General features: G+C 35.6%; 1 protein-coding gene across 1 annotated transcript; it reads right to left on the bottom strand.

The window, feature by feature from the left end:
- Positions 1 to 568: 568 nt before the first annotated feature.
- Positions 569 to 12,559, bottom strand: opn3 (opsin 3). The gene is made up of 4 exons (XM_051652425.1): positions 12,185 to 12,559; positions 8,502 to 8,821; positions 5,087 to 5,338; positions 569 to 2,514 (listed from the first exon to the last, which is right to left on the bottom strand). Exons 1-4 carry the CDS (start codon positions 12,501 to 12,503, stop codon positions 2,248 to 2,250), a joined length of 1,158 nt encoding a protein of 385 aa, XP_051508385.1. The 5' UTR covers positions 12,504 to 12,559; the 3' UTR covers positions 569 to 2,247.
- Positions 12,560 to 17,246: the final 4,687 nt, after the last annotated feature.

Below are 17,246 nucleotides of genomic sequence, written 5' to 3'. Positions count from 1 at the left end.
GAGGAAAGAGTTGAAGATTTCCTTCAGTAATATTTCAGTAATAAACATTATGCCACATATCTGTTAATAAAGCTTAATTTTTAATAAACAGAAAATTTGGGTCACCATGAGCATGAATGACAGCAAATGTGAGGGAAAAATTAAAAGAGGATGTATAATTCTTAGTGGGTGTCTAATCAGGTTCGGATTAACTTTATATATATATAAAATCACATCTGTGTGGGTGATGAAGAATACTGTGATTTTATAACCGAGTAGCCTACATCCAGATATCATTTCTCTGTTTTTAATGTTTAATTTCATGAATATGTCAAAGTAATCTCTGTAGATCATGTAGTGTCTATTGTTCTTGAAAACATCTTGTTAAAGGGGTTGTTCACCCAAAAATGAAAATTCTCTCATCATTTACTCTCTTCCATGTCATCCCAGATGTGTATGACTTTCTCTTACTTTTGCTGAACACAAATTAAGATTTTTAGAAGAATATCTCAGCTCTGTAGGTCTGCACAATGCAAGTAAATGGTGACAAGAACTTTGAAGCTCCAAAAAGTACATAAAAGCAGCATAAAAGTAATCCATGTGATGCCAGTGTTTTTATCCATGTCTTAAGTGATCCAAGCGGTTTTGGATGAGAACAGACCAAAATATAACTCCTTTTTTACTATAAATCTTGACATCAGCTGTCTCCTTGTCAGTCATGTTTTCAAGCTCCATTACATTTCCTATAGCGCCATCTAGCGCTTTGTGCATGCATCAAGCATTAGGAAGTGTAATAGAGCTTGAAATCATGATCATGCCTAGAGACTGCAATGGCAAGATGTACGGTGAAAAAGCAGTTACATTTGAGTCTGTTGTCACCCAACATTGATCAGATTGCTTCTGAAGATAAAGATTTAACCACTTGAGTCATAGGGATTACTTTTATGCTGCCTTTATGTGCTTTTTGGAGCTTCAAAGTTCTGGTCACCCTTCACTTGCATTGAACCTATTGGACCTAGAAAGCTGAGAATTCTTCTAAAAATCTTTGCGTTCTGCAGAAGACAGAAAGTCATACACATCTGGGATGGCATGAGGGTGAGTAAATGATGAGATAATTGGGTGAGCTATTCTTTTAATAGCAGATGTTGGTTGCTGTTACATGGACCTGTCTATTCATTTCTAACTTACAGTACAACTAAAACATTAGACCATACTTTCTTTCTCGTTTTGTGAAATGTTAAATCCTCATGATGGTCTTTCTTTGTTCAAGTTCACACAGATGTCCTAGTAGATAGCCACAGGCGTAGTTCATGAACATGTTCCACTAACGCTTGACAACCAGCAAGTGTCCAAATCCTTTTTTTATCTTAATTTTGAACAGTATATCTATTGTTTTATCATAAAAATAAAAATAATAATAATAATAAAAAAAACTTTGTCTTTGAAATAAACACCACTGGAAATGTTATCAAAATATAATTTTGTAAATTTTGTGAACACAGCTGTTTCTTTAAAAACACTGCTTATGTTTTTATACTCAGTTATTGGTATTAAGTTTGTCTTTAATATGTACTCAGTATTCATTTTATTTGATATAAAGTACTATGTAAATACAGCACTTCTGATGTTCACATGTGTGCCAGCAGCAGTCCTGAGTTCAATTACAGTATGCAAAACCATATGCAGATTTGTAAATGACAGCTAATGCGGGTTATTTTTTTCATTTAGACATACTATTGATGTAATTTCACAGTCATTGCACTAACGGAAGTTGAAAGGGAAGTGTCGTTGTGGACCTCCCTGAGAGATCCTATGTTGCATCCATTAAAAATGTCCTGTCCTCTAGGAGGGTCCTTGTACTAACACTGTGTTCCTAATCTTTCTGAGCACACTTACTAATGTATTCTGTTCACTCTCTTTGCAATCTAAGCCATAGGATATCTCACTGTCACACAGAACTGGGTGAAGACAGAACTTGCACAATTGATCAATAATAGCTTAAAGTAGGGTTTAGAAATGACCTACGATGGTTACAAATTACATTGTCAATCAATATAACTTACACAAGCTGCAGAAAAGTCACTTGTTTTGGAACACAAAGACAAACGTCAGTTTATGTTGCCTTACTGTTGCAACAAGAAAGAAATCCTTTTAATGTACATTATATGAGGACAGAAAAGGGACATGGCAGTATCATTTTAGAGACATCTGGATTTGCCATGTGATTTTTGCATGTGTTCTTAAACGTCATCCCGGCAAGATTAAGTGTCAAAGTGGCCTGACTTGAATGACATTGATTTCTGGTATGTCAGTGCATTTGGAGGTGATGTCCAGAGGATGAGTGTCGTTGCTAGCGATGATGAATACGATGGAGGAAGAGCAGAAGGTCACCCTCTTTTTGGGTCGGTTAGATCGGCCCTGTGACATCACAATGGGGCGTACAGGATGTTCGATGCGTGCCCGGGGGTGGTCCTTAATGCTGTGCTGTAGACTGGGGAGGCGGGAACACAGCAGCTGCAACATGCACCTGCGAAACTGACCAATCAGAGAGAGAGAGAGAGAGAGAGACGGGAAATAGGTTCATTGAAACTTACTGACAAACATTCTGCAAGTTGCACGTCCTGTACACAAATCAATTTTGACAATGTGAAACTAAAAGAATACATAATACAGTCAGCAATGTGTAAAAATGTCAATTTTCCAATTAATCGTGATCTTCGTTTGAACTATTTGTTTATTTTTTTCCTTCACCTGTACTTGTCTTTATGATTGTATTCATACATTGTTTGATCTTATTGAACATTTACATAGAAAAACTTTTCAGACGGTCCCTTTCCACACCCTCCACAGTATTAGCACGTTTTAGGGCAATGTGTGGACTTTTCAGACGATGCCTTACCCACAGTAGGCAAAATTTTCCAAGTTATATCAATGTTATATTGGCGATCTGGAACGATTTCACCGTGACGCTATCTGACCATCTTAAAATGGGACAAATCGCGTCATCATTTTATATACTTAAATACGGGACGATCTCGTATTTTACGGGACGGGTGGCAACCCTAAGGACACTGACTAATGTGGGACTCCTAAGCTCCAGTGCATTTATCTCTTCTTTTACAACATTAAAGTGAACATTATTGGTGTTGAATCCAAGCAGGGGTGCCAAGCGATTGAAATCACATGACTTTGCGGATGTGATGTCATAAATGTGGGCGGGAAAAGCGTCAAACAGGAAGTACCTCTTGTGAAGTCCACTCAAATGTCCATGACATAGGATTTAGGCAAAATTAATGTTAAAGATATAAATAAAACAATGTTCTAAATTTTTATCAAATTATATTTGTGATGTATTTGTACATCAAATGTTGCAATAATATTGTGAAAATGTGTTAAAATATTTTTCTATTTGAAGCAATCTTTGTCGTCCCCCTTTAGAAAAGGTTGTTTCGAAAATGGGACAGCATGTTTTGACTAATGTGGGACAGTCATATATAGCCTACTACCTTATTCAATTGAGAAAATATGCATTAGGAAAGTTAAATGCCATACATGTATTTTTGTTCAATTTTTGGGTTTATAATGCAGCAATATGATTTGTTTTAAGATTAGGATTCAAAACCTTGTCATGATTTGACAGTTAGCTAGTTTAAGGTTTAGCTAACTAGCTACCTAGATAGCTAAGTTAAAGAAATAGCTTTTAGACACACTGACATCAAATATAACATGGCACATTTTTTTAATTCCGTGCATAGAACAAATTAATTTTCTTATCCATCTATAAATCGATTCCTAAATGCAATGTATTACAGATTACAATGGTGTCCCAGAATTCAGCGCGAGCTGTCCCAGATTAGAAAATCCACAAATTCTTAAACGATTTGGCACGAGGAACACTAATATATGTGCCATTTCCCCTTTGAGTACAATATCTGAAAATTGTCTTCTGATTTAATAAGGGAACATCTTGGGGATTTCATAATTATATAAGGTGTTGATATATCGTTTTGGCTTCATATGGAAATATGGTACACAAGTGTCCCACATTACCCTAATCCACCTTATTGATTTTTAAAATCCAAAGATTTCATTTTAATTTTAAAGTTGACTTCATTTTTGCTTGTGTTGATTATTCTATTTGATAAATAAATTGCAATTAAAAATGTAATTATGGCCCTTTTGTTAATTTCTAAGAATATTTTCATAATGTACTGTACCAAGTTAGAAGGTTCACTGTAAAATTTACAGCATAGCTGAGAGAGAATTTCTTTCATTAAATGGACATTAAAACTGAAACATAGCCTACCCAGATGAATCAGAATCAAGTCAAATTGTATCAAAGTCAGAATCGAACTAAACTGAGAGCCTGTGAATCGGAATCGAATCAAATCAAGAAATCTGTTTCAATGCCCAACCCACATATAGTAAAATTTAATTTAAGTGCTGTGCATGGTAAATGCATATTCTGTTTTAAACATTTGATAACAGACATTTTATTATATTATAAATATCTGGATGATTTCCTTCTAAAAATTAGAATGATAAAAGTTATTCATTTGACCAATTTTATTGGATAAGTGGTATTGCAAGAGATTTGATATTTAATAAAATTCTGGAACTGGAATTTTCTGGAATTTGTATCACTTCTTTTGTAGTATTCCAGCGATTTTTCTAATTTTTATGTCAGTTATGGACATACTTATTTTGAGTACAAAGTATACAGTTTTCATAAATAGTAAATGTTAGTAGATATTTTATGTATCTAAATATTCTCTGCAAGTTAGCTAAACTGGTTGTGGTCTTTTTTGTAGAAATGTTCATGCTGATGCTCATGTCACAACATATACATTATGTATAACCTGTTTAAAAATGTATAATCAATTTAAAAATCATTAAGCTCTGAAATTCATGGAAAGATAATTGTAGAGTATTGCCAAATGTAGTAGCATTAAATTGAACATCTTATTTTCTCAGCTTTTTTGTCACAGTTAACGTAGAATCACCCATACTGATGACCTGTACAGCTTGTGTTTGGGTAGACAAGACCTACCCCTATGATATAATAAATACCATTCTAAGCATTGAGAAGTGAAAGACCCTTTCTGACCTTTCGGCTCATGAAGGCGTAGATGACGGGGTTATAAGCGGTGCTGGATTTGGCGAATAAAGAGGGAATGATGGCGACCGTGGGGGAGATGACGCTCTTCCTGCCGAAAGCCTCCAGCATAGAGACCACAGCATAGGGCGTCCAGCACACCAGGAAACAGGAGATCATCATCAGGAACATTACCGCCACTTTCTTCTCATACCGCAGAATTTTAATTGTCTGGACAGTCTGCAGATCCTGGATAGAGCGCAGCTATAGAAGGGGAACAAAGAACATACTATAATACTGGACGTCATTGGATAAATAGATATTGGAGAGCATTCTCAAAGTACTCCATTTTTGGTGAACAAAAACCCCATTCTAGTGTGGATGAGAGGCATAAACATAACTAAATTAAGCCATTTTTTTTAAAGAAAAATGCATGGCCAAAACAAGGTACCATATCTTAGAAGGCAGTATGCTGCCTACCTTTTGGAACAGCCTTCGTGCCTGGAGCACACCTATCATACCTTAAAATGCATGCTATGGTGGTGATGCATGGTAAAAACACTGATTTACATGAACAAGCACCAGTACAATTTAATTCACACAATAAAACCTGCATCTCATATCTCATCTTCATATCCCTACATCCACTTTATACAATCCATTTGTCCAATCAAACTAGTAACCCAAATTCATAACATATTGCACAGCCCTTTAGATCCTTAATGGGTATTACACATGTTAAAGAGATACATTTTTACTCATTTATCAGTTGTATAATGGCTTTAGAAACATGTTTTCATGTAGTGCCATTTTCAAAAGCATAACACCCTGAGAAACTCTAATGGTGCCCCCATTTTCACTAATTCATTCATTCATTAATACAGAGAACACATCTGTTCAAGGACAGCAGTACAATTCACTAAGTCTGACTAAGCATCTTAGCATCTCTCAGAGCACTGGACATTGTGTTACTGTAAACAGGCGGTCAAAGCTTTTGCTTGTAGTCATTTTGCACTCATCTGTGAATCTGAAGATTATAAACACAATGTAACGGTCATTCTTATTCGTAACAGTCACTTTGCACTGTGCACATTTGCGCTGTGCACTAAAACACTCACTCATACACCAACACCTGACACAAAATTATTTATGCATTTACTGATTCGCTGATTCTTTAAAGTATTTACTCATTTACTGAATTTTTCATGCATTTATTGATTCGCTGATTCATTCATGTAAGTGTTTATTCAGGCTGGCTATGTTCAGAGTGGAATACTAGCATACATCTTACTAAATACTTCATTTGGCAGTCTGATCAAATAAAGTGTCAAGAAAGTGATGTGTAACATTGTGGATGTAATTATGGTTATTTCATGATGTAGGTCTTCCATGCATACAAACAAATTGCATACTGTGCACAATTTATATACTATATACAGCAACAGTAACAGCATGTTATTATTCTTTTCCAATCAAAGCTGCAGTTGTCAGTACACTCAACCTTGTTCACTCATAGAGAACTGATTAATCATGACATGAAGAACTGTTCTGTAAAACACAGAGGCAGTTCATGTTGCAAACAAATCAAGCACAATAGCTGTGCAGTTAGAAAAAAATGTCAGAGCACTTTGTATATGCTCGATATGCAAACATAAAAAAGATGAAATACTGAGTAACAAAAGGAGTATGGATAGTTAAGAAACCATTTCCCTTTAGACATCTTTGCATCAATTAAAACATGTTTACTTTTTCCTGTGGCACTACTGATTCTGAGCAAGTTCACAGGTTCTGGTCCCATGGCAACCAGGAAGTAATCACGTTCACATAAACAATGGTGGGCACGATTCTGAAGTGGTGTTTACCCTGAAAGATTACATTTTTACTGTGTGGTTAGGTTTAGGGTTGGGGTTTGGGTTAGGGTGTATGGTTAGGGCTAGGCAATATGGCTATAAAAATGATATCTCAACATTTTTCAGCCTATTGACGATATTCAATGTATACTTGCTCAAAGGTGATTTAAAAAAATAATAATTTTATCAGAGGAACCATCATTTCATCCAAACAGCTATTGTAGGAAAGTAGATTCATTATTTGAATGTTATTAAATTAAAATCTATTTAAAAATAAGGAAGGCATGTTTCCCCACATTTGATAATTTAATGAATACAAGGGAGAATGAGATCTAATCATTTTCATTGATATACACTTGTTTTTTTATATTTATATTTGATTTACAAAGATATATAGTAGCTTATTAAAAAGCATTATTTAACTTCATATATTTTTACTAAAACATTTTTTTGTGAATGAACAAGGTGTGCAAAAACTACTCCACTTATTTTTTTGGAACCCAGTTGAATATTGCGTAATATTAAATTATTTTCATAATATTATCATTATATATATATATATATATATATATATATATATATATATATATATATATATATATATATATATATATTTCAACTGTTTTGTTTTACAGTGTTCTGCATCTGGTGAAACACTGTCATCTCCTTTTCTGTTACTGTGATGCCTTTGTTGATTTGTATAATAACTTGTAGCGGTTACTAATGTTTGGATTTGCTCAAATACTTGAACCTGCAGTACTTTTCTTTCACAATGTATGTGAACTGCCCTAAATGGCTAAAAGCACAAGCCCATTAACCCCCTTGCCTGCACAAAATGGCGCTCACACGATTATTCTGAAGCACACAAAGACCATGTTTATCTGTCTTTAATTGCAGCCTTTTACAGTTTAATAATCACATATGACCATATTGCCATTTTAATTAATTGTGCAGCCCTGAAGGATCATGAAATTAGTCTACTAATGCGCTCTTTATGAAACTTAAAGGCAAAATAAAAAAGTACATTACTGTAAAATTATCCCGATATTACAATATTGCTTGTTTTTATATCATCAGCAAAATCATCGCAATTATATCGTAAATCTGCGATATACCAGCAAGCCCTATGTATGGTTAATAAAATATGCATTACTGTTGACTGTATTACATCAGTTACAACTAAAAGATCCAACTCAGTTTACAACTTGCTTTTGGCACCACTCTGTAGACATTTCACCCAGAAACAGTACAAACATGCCCGTATGTTCAACAACAGTTCCAGCTTTGGCCACTTGAGGCAGTGGTTCCAATTTCGGTAAGCACAGACCGATTTCAGCAAGTTTCAACTTTTGAACTCCTGTCACCGAATTCAAAGAAAGATTAGTCTGAGATAGTTAATAAAATATATATACAGTATATTTTTTACCAACACAACACAACTTATTTGTGTTCACATTTTCAAATGGCGATTTGTGCAGCCCACCAATCATGTTAAGGCATTCTATCCAGATGTATTAAATAAGAGACACATAATTAAAAGAAAATTGCATTACACTTTTAAAAGAAAATCGCCTTACCATTCTCACTGTGTACAAGATGTTCCCATAACAGTAGGCCATGACACCCACAGGGACAAAGAAGCAACCAAGCAAGAAGAAGAGAATAAAGGAGGCATCGTTGGGATTTTTGGAAGCCCAGTCGAGAGAGCAGCCTAACTGATGCACTTCCAGCGTGTAGCGGTTCCATCCCAGGAGAGGAGCACCAGTCCAGGCCAGAGAGTACAGCCAGATGTGTGTAATGGCCCTCCAGGCCCAGGGGAAGTCGACGACCTTGGCATGAACCACACGGATGTAGCGCTCATAAGCCAGGCCAGAGAGAGTCATGATGGACACGATTCCTTGAACAGAGAAGGGAAAGATATTAAGATATTTAATGTTAAGAGTGTTTGTTATCTTCAGTATTCTAAATGCTGATTCTCTTCCGTAATCCAGTAATGATAATCATTCTGTCAAGACACACTGATTACATATAATTAATTACAAATAAATTAAAGGCTGCAAAACAATTACTAGCATGATGAATAAATAATATACAATTTAAACAATAAAATAAGTTTTCAAATTACAGAGGCAGGTGAAACAAATGTGAGTTTCAAGTAAGTTCCTTTACCCAATCAATGTTGTTTGCCTGTACTAATTTGTTAAAATGTATGTATATGAAAACATATGCATCAGCTGACTGAATCTTGAAGTCTGTCCCAAATGCATGCTTTTATAAGTCATGCAACTTCATGGATTGCTGACTAGCAGTCCATCTGTCTGCGTTTGCTTACTGATGTAATTAATTACATTGTAATTAATTAACTCTACATATTTTAAAGGCAGTACAACAATTACTACAATGATGTCTAAATAACTTTTATACCGTACCGGTACTTATTCGAGCATATATGGGCTGCCCTGTGAACACACACAATGATTGACAGGCACAACGTCTTCTGATTGGCTAAACAATGATCTGACCGCGACCCGCGGACATCTTTCCCCCCGCTGTTTACCAAGCCTGGGGTTGTTACAGAGTCAGGTGTGAAATTTCATGGCATCTATTTCAGTGATATTTGAAAGGAAACTGTGACGTTTTCTGCATGCCTTTTCATCAAAATTACTTACAGCACCTTTAATCTGAAATTGGAAAAAGCATTTTATCATCCTTAAAAAGCTTGGTATGTTCTTTCTGTTCCACAAGTACCACCAAATAGAATTGCAAAAGTAAACACTGTTTTCAAATTGTTTTCCAAATGTGCCCCGTCTTCTATTGATCGAACAAACAGATAGTCCCACCCCCAACTCACGCCATTGGTTGAGTCAGTGTTGTTGTGTTGGGCTGGATGGGCCACTTAAACACTTACACACTTCAACTTTAAGATGTTTTACATTGTGAAAATATTTCCATTATAGTTATACACATTTTACCCCACAATTCTCATTATTGCAATGTGAATAAAGATGGCCATTATGATATTTTCATTGGCACATTCAATAATGCTCTGTTTGTTTCAGCACCCCTCCAGCTTAACACAGCAACACTGGCTTAACCAGTGGTGCATGGGGCGGGACTATCTGTATGCGTGGCCAGCGGCAGCGGAGGGTGTATTTGTAAAATGTTTGAAAATAATGTTTGAATCAATGTATATTTTGCAATTCTATTAGGTGACACTAGTGGCACAGAAATTATACTCTTTAGGTTTAATGGTACTTCATTAAACTCATCTTCATTTTTGCATAAATATTATACAAAATATAAATTATAATTTTTATTTTGGGATGAGGCACAGGATGACATGTTTTTGACAGAATTCAGGAGATTCACCCATCTATGACTACAAGACTCTGTGATCCTATGCTCTCTTTCTGTCTATCTTTATTTTTTCACTTTGCTTCTAAAGGTAAATAACTGTCTCTGTGAATGCAGTAGCAGTATCTCTACCATCCAGGCATACATAGACATATTCACCCAATTACCCAGATATCCACAGTCGTCCATGTCAAAGGCAGACCAGTGGGGAGGCTGCACTAACATGTTTGGTCTCAGCTGTCAGCTGTGTTCATGCAGACGTCTTTTTGAGACATAAACCAACATCAGCTTATGGCTGATTTTTTTATTGTGTGTTTTGCCCAAAAGTTTGGAATGAGAACATTGTAGAGGACTGTATGATTTTTTTTTTAAATAAATAATAATAGTTGTTTGAATAATACTTATGCAGTAACTGATGCAGAGTTTAGCTAGATTACTATGCAATATTTATTCCAAGCATAATATGACAGATATTCAAGTTCTCAAAAGGACAAAAAATGGAGGTCACAGACACAAATGCCTCCACAAACATGTGTTCAAGCACAAAGCATCAAAAGCAGCCAATTTCAAATTTTTAAATGGGTCAAATATGGCAATGGCTGCAATTCTGTGTGATGATAGTCTTTTGATTCCTGAAGAATAATATCAGGTGTAACCTTGGGAGAGCATTTTTAATAAATGTGATTAAGTGGCTCTCTGCACTGCATAACATCTGAATCTCACAAGTGCATTGTTGATATTCTGCTGGTTATTTCTGGTCCATTAAAGTGTCATTATCTGACTCTATTCGAGTTTATCTTTCCCCATGCCAGATGGACCTTTTTTCCATCTTCAATTAACGTGCCATGCTTGGGATTGTTTGCTTTCTTTGCCTTTTGTTGTAAAGGATTATTAAAATCAAATAAGCATGTATACAGTAAATAAGGAATTCACAATGTGTGAATCTGTGGCAGTCTGATATAATTAATTAGATAAGGAAACCATAAACTTCCTTTAGATAATGTGCAATAATTTCCAGATCATTTCCAATAGGTGAAAACAAAAATCACTAGTTAGATTTCTTTAATACCTCAGGTGTTTTCTTAGACACCAATGAAATTAAACAGAGAGCAAATGGAGATGTCTGTGAAATAGACCACAGTAGCTAATCTAACATGTCTACTTAATTTTATTAAGAAATCTCAACAATGTCTGCAACTGGGGTCGGATTAACCAAGATACCAAAGACTGCAATCAAAAGAAAGAAAACTCAATCTGAACATTTCTCATTAAAATCTTCCAAAACCAAATGATCATTATCCACAATCAGTTTGACCACTCCATATTCTAACTGCGCGTCAACAGTTTTAAAAGAAACATCTGAGACAAAGCTGATACATAAATGAGACATTAAAGTCTACTGAGCTATGAAAGAGCAATCGCTAAGCAAAAACATTTTCATTCCCTCTTAACAATTTTAATGAAAACTGACAATGGAACTGAACTAATGCGCGTGAAGCATTTACATATTTCCATTGATCATGGGGGGGGGGGGTGATTAAAAACATGTCTCGAGACAATTGTGTTCGTGGCGCTGAGTCTAGCTTTTTTTTATTTTATTTTATTTTTTTTATTTTATTTATTTTTTTTTATCGTAAGGACGCGTTCGTCTGCGCTGTTTTCTAATTGTTTTAATTTAGCCTACTGAGCTACTGTAAAAATGCGCGTTGCGTGTGTCTCGCGCCTTTAAAAACTTTCAAAAACGCGTCTCGAGACACCTGCTCTCCGTTCTATTCGTTGCGCTGCTTCTCGTTCGGTCCGAAGAATTTGCAATTTAAAGTAGGAATTCAGAGTAGACTTGAAAATGTAACAAAGCATTCAAATGAGTCTTTGATTATGTGCACGTAGCACTAAAGACAGAACTGACCGAATAAACTGTTGCTGAATCCATCCCAAACACATGTGGCTGAATTAAAGATCCATCCTCTCTTTACGCACGAGACGAAGGTGAAGTTGATCCCAGTAATAGACACCAGCAGATCACTTACACTTATATTCACTATTAATAAATTAGTTGGTGTTCGGAGTCTCTTGAATCTATAGTAAAGAATTATGACGATGATGTTGTTACAGAAGCCCAGGACACCGATGGATCCGATGGTGAATGTCAGGAGTTTGTAAGTCTCATCGGCGAAAATATAGTTATACAGATTAGTCTCGGTCGATGTTCCATTAACAGAATTCATTTCCTTTCCAAGTGAATTTCCAGCATGGTGACAACTGAAGCTCCTGATGTTCTGTGACCCGAATCACCAGCTCGTCCAGAAAAAAATCAGGGCAGCCGAACAGTGATTTTATTTCAGTGTGTCAGTAGTGCTGAATTCTCCATGCAGTCATCCTTCTCGCGTCACCTTCATCAACATAAATGAATGAAAGTTCCTGCTGGAAGCGCACGAGACCTCTCAAGCTTTTAATATGAATGACTTTCCCCAATGACTGAGCGCAGAGTAAAAGCTGATCTTCATTATTAAATGCGCTGTTATGAACCTTAATGACAGTATGAGTTATCTTTACAATCCACTGTTATAACCACGAATGACAGTAACAGTGGTTATTTAATGGATATAATAATTACAGTGAATAAATTATTTATTGTTGATTATTGTGACATCTATTTGCCTGTCAACATTCTCAAAAGCAACTTACGTAAAAAAAAAAAAAAAAAAAAAAAAAAAATATATATATATATATATATATATATATATATATATATTATTATTATTATTATTTTAATTAACAAAGGATAAGTCAAAATTTAAGAACTGGCCATCGAATCTGTCATATTTACACTGCCTGGCCCCCCCCCCCAAAAAAAAAAAAAAAAAAAAAATTAGCATATTCTAACATTTAACTGGACTGCCTTTAGCTTTGATTACAGCACGCATTCGTCGTGGCATAGTTTAGACAACTCTATGCAACGTCACAACGTTTATTTCCATCCAGAGTTGCAGTAATTTTTGGCCGAGATCTTGTATTGATGACGGGAGAGTCGAACCGCTCCGTGAAGTCTTCTCCAGCACATCCCAAAGACTTTCAATGGGCTTAAGGTCAGGACTCTGTGGTGGCCAATTCATGTGTGAAAATGATTCCTCATGCTCCCTGAACCACTCATTCACAATTTGAGCCAGATGAATCTGGGCATTGTTGTCCTGGAATATGCCTGTGCCATCAGGGAAGAAAAAATCCATTGATGGGTTAACCTGGTCATTCAGTACATTCAGGTAGTCAGCTGACTTCATTTTATTGCCGTGTAGCGTTGCTGAGCCTAGACCTGACCAGCTGAAGCAACCCCAGATCATAACACTGCCTCCAGAGGCTTGTACAGTGGGCACTATGCATGACGGGTGCATCGCTTCATGCGCTTCCCTTCTTACCCTGACGCGTCCATCGCTTTGGAATAGGGTAAATCTGAACTCATCAGACCACATGACCTTTTTCCATTGCTCCACAGTCCAATCTTTACACTCCCTAGAAAACTGAAGTAATTTTTTTCCGATTAGCCTCACTAACAAGTGGCTTTCTTGCGGCCACCCAGCTGTTTAGTCCCAATCCTGTAAGTTCTAGTCGCATAGTGTGTGTGGAAATGCTCTTACTTTCACTATTAAACATAGCCGTGAGTTCTACTGTCGATTTTTTATGATGTGACTTCACAACGTGTTTTAGTGATCTCCGATCACTATCATTCAAGATTTTTTTCCGACCACATTCCTTCCGCGAAGCTGACGATTCACCACTATCTGTCCAGGTTTTAATAATGCGTTGGACAGTTCTTAACCCAATTCCAGTGATTTCAGCAATCTACTGAGTTCTTTTCTTTGCTTGATGCTGGCACATAATTTGGCCCTTCTGATACACAGTAGCATCTTTTCTACGACCACGGGATGAGTCTTTCGACATGGATGATTAAGAAATGAGAAGCTACACTGTAAATACTAATAGTAGTATCAAATTATATATATACTGTTGCTCTCTAAATCCTAAAGTTGTCATTAATAAAAACATTGAAGTAGTCCTAATTAAACATTACATGAAATGTCACATTCTGGAATCATAACTCAAATACATAAGTTCTTTAAACTTTGTACTACTAACTCAAAATTACCAAGTACAAAATTGCAATACCCATAAACCCTTGCGCTTGAATAAATTATGTTTGTTTGGTCAAAACAAGGGAACTTATGTAGTAAAATATATATATATTATTTTATTTAAAAATGTATTTAGCTTTAATTCTTATGACTATTGTTTTTGTTTTGTTGTAGCTGGTTGAAAATTGAGATTTTTCTCACCATGAGGGTGATTAGTATTACCTCTGGTGAATTTGAAGCCTGATATATTTAAGCCATTCTTATTTACTAATTTGTACTTTACAAATGTGCAGATTGATGTACTGAGTAGAGTCCAGTGTGCCATATGGCTAACCTAGTGTCTAGTCATAATTTCCCTTATACTGAATAAGACATGTTATAACCCAATTTAAATAATTAAATCAAAACAATGATACACTTATTGTAACTAGTAAACGTTACTTAAAAAATGACATTCAGTTTACTTGAGCCAAATAAGTATGTTTACTTAGAAAAAGCATGCAAACTGAATGCCTTGAAAAATGTAAGTTCAACTAATTAGATTTTACAGTGTACACACTGCATCAGTCAGGATTAAAAGAACTGTTGCCCACTGAAACATATTAATCACTGTAATAATGATCCAATCAAGTATCTGCTTATTTAAATCCAATTTTTTTTTTTTTTTTTTTTTGGCCAGGCAGTGTATATGGCACTAAATATCTCAATTTTGGCCAATGCTTACAGCCCTTAGCAAAAAGAATCAGCTAGAGCAAATAAATCTCCTTTAGTTATGAAAAGGTTTATGAACTTCGGCACCTTCACATCTCTGCAAGAAGTAACTCAGTGTATTTATAGAGCAGGTTTGCAGACCTTCAGCATTCAATGGCAGCAATTTCACCTTTTTTTCCCACCAGAGAACGTCTAGAGATTTCGATGTCCCAGGGGCGGATTTAGGCTTGGGTGACATGGGCAGCTGCCTAGGGCGGCATCTTGCTGGGGGCGGCACATGTGTTCATGATATATTTATTGAAGGTAACTGCAATCTTTGCCACTGAAGTGCGGTATGTCTTGCAAGGCATTACAGACAAGTTTGACATAGACAGACAATAGACCTCAACCCTTAACACATAAACCTCAATAACGGTGTCAATCAACAAACCTCATTAAAGGGATAGTTTATGATTAACATAAAAGTTAAAAGATGAGCTCCTAACATCACCACACAACAATTGACTAATAGTGGCAACAAAAAACAACAATAACAGAAAAAAAAAAAGAAAAAAAAAAGCCTATAGCACTAAATGCATAATTTATTCACGTTGCAATGAATGCTGAGAACTTGCAAATAAGCAACATTGTTCAATAAGAAATTGTTCATTCAGACAACTCTGTTAGGCTAGTTGGGCCAACATTTGGGGGAATATTGTGGGTCTTGCATATCTTTTATGTGGATAATAAATCATTTACATTTTGTAGTAGTATCTTAGAACCACCCAAAAATTTAATTTTTTTACAGGGCAGTCCAAATACGAGACTAGTGCTGCAAACATGGCAATATCCAAAATCTGTGCTTTTGTGACAACATAAACATGAATATGAACATAAACATGAATATATTACATTTGACCAATTACATTACATACTTAAATAAACTATACACCACACATATTTGGTGTTCAACAACTTGGTCCTCCGCTCATGATGAATTAATTAGGAGGAAGTATATAGATACTATTTATCTATCCCAATAATACCATAAATGATCTATTCCGATTCCTAAACACCAGAAGATGCTGAGAGGGTATTACATTTTATTCTAATAAGAACAAAATTTGGTCCATCAAACCTATTACTTCTCATCATTTGCCAAAGACAACTTGAGAACAATTTGAGATGTCATGAAGGAACAGTTCAGCCAAAAATGAAAAGTCTCTCATCATTTACTCACCCTTATGCCATCCCAGATGTGTATGACTTTTTTTTTGTTCCTCACCATGAATGGGTGCCAACATTTTGAAGCTCCAAAAATCAGCATAAAAGTAATCCATAAGACTCCAGTGGTTAAATCAATGTCTTCAGAAGTGATTTGATTGGTGTGGTTGAGAATCAGATTAAAATTTCAGTCAATTTTTACAATAAATTCTCCTCCCTGCTCAGTTAATCTCCACTTTAACTTTCACATTCTTCTTTTGTTGTTTTTGGTGATTCAGATTCTTCATGCACATGCCCCCTACTGGGCAGGGAGGAGAATTTATTGTAAAAAAGGGCTTAAATATTGATCTGTTTCTCACCCACACTTATCACATCGCTTCAGAAAATATGGATTAAAACACTGGAGTCTTATAGATTACTTTTATGCTGCCTTTATGTGCTTTTTGGAGCATAACAGTTTTGGCAGCCATTCAGTTGTATTGTATGGTCCTACAGAGCTGAAATATTCTTCTAAAAGTCTTAATTTGTGTTCTGCAGAAAAAAGAAAGTCGTCATACACATCTGGGATGGCATGAGGGTGAGTAAATAATAAGAGAATTTTCATTTTTGGGTGAACTATTCCTTTAAAGGCACTGCAGCAAAAAACAAACAAACAAAAAAATTCAAAGGGTTAGAGAAAAGGTGGAACATGGCCATGAAAAATGAAATCACAGTTTCAGAATAACATAAAAAGTGAACCTCAGGGATAAAATAAAAAAGTTATGATATGGCCCCTTTAATGTATGAACTACAGGGGGAAAGGTGTGATATTTTCTTTATTTGTCTTTTTCAATCGATCTTCAGAGAATGCTTGATACTCAGTTTGATCTGGCACAGCTGAACAATCAGATTTGGGATTAAAGTAAACATTCTGTACAAACACCATCT

Source organism: Myxocyprinus asiaticus, chromosome 23 (assembly GCF_019703515.2).
Source record: "Myxocyprinus asiaticus isolate MX2 ecotype Aquarium Trade chromosome 23, UBuf_Myxa_2, whole genome shotgun sequence".
Taxonomy (NCBI): Eukaryota; Metazoa; Chordata; class Actinopteri; order Cypriniformes; family Catostomidae; genus Myxocyprinus; species Myxocyprinus asiaticus.
This window is presented reverse-complemented; position numbering and strand designations above follow the sequence as displayed.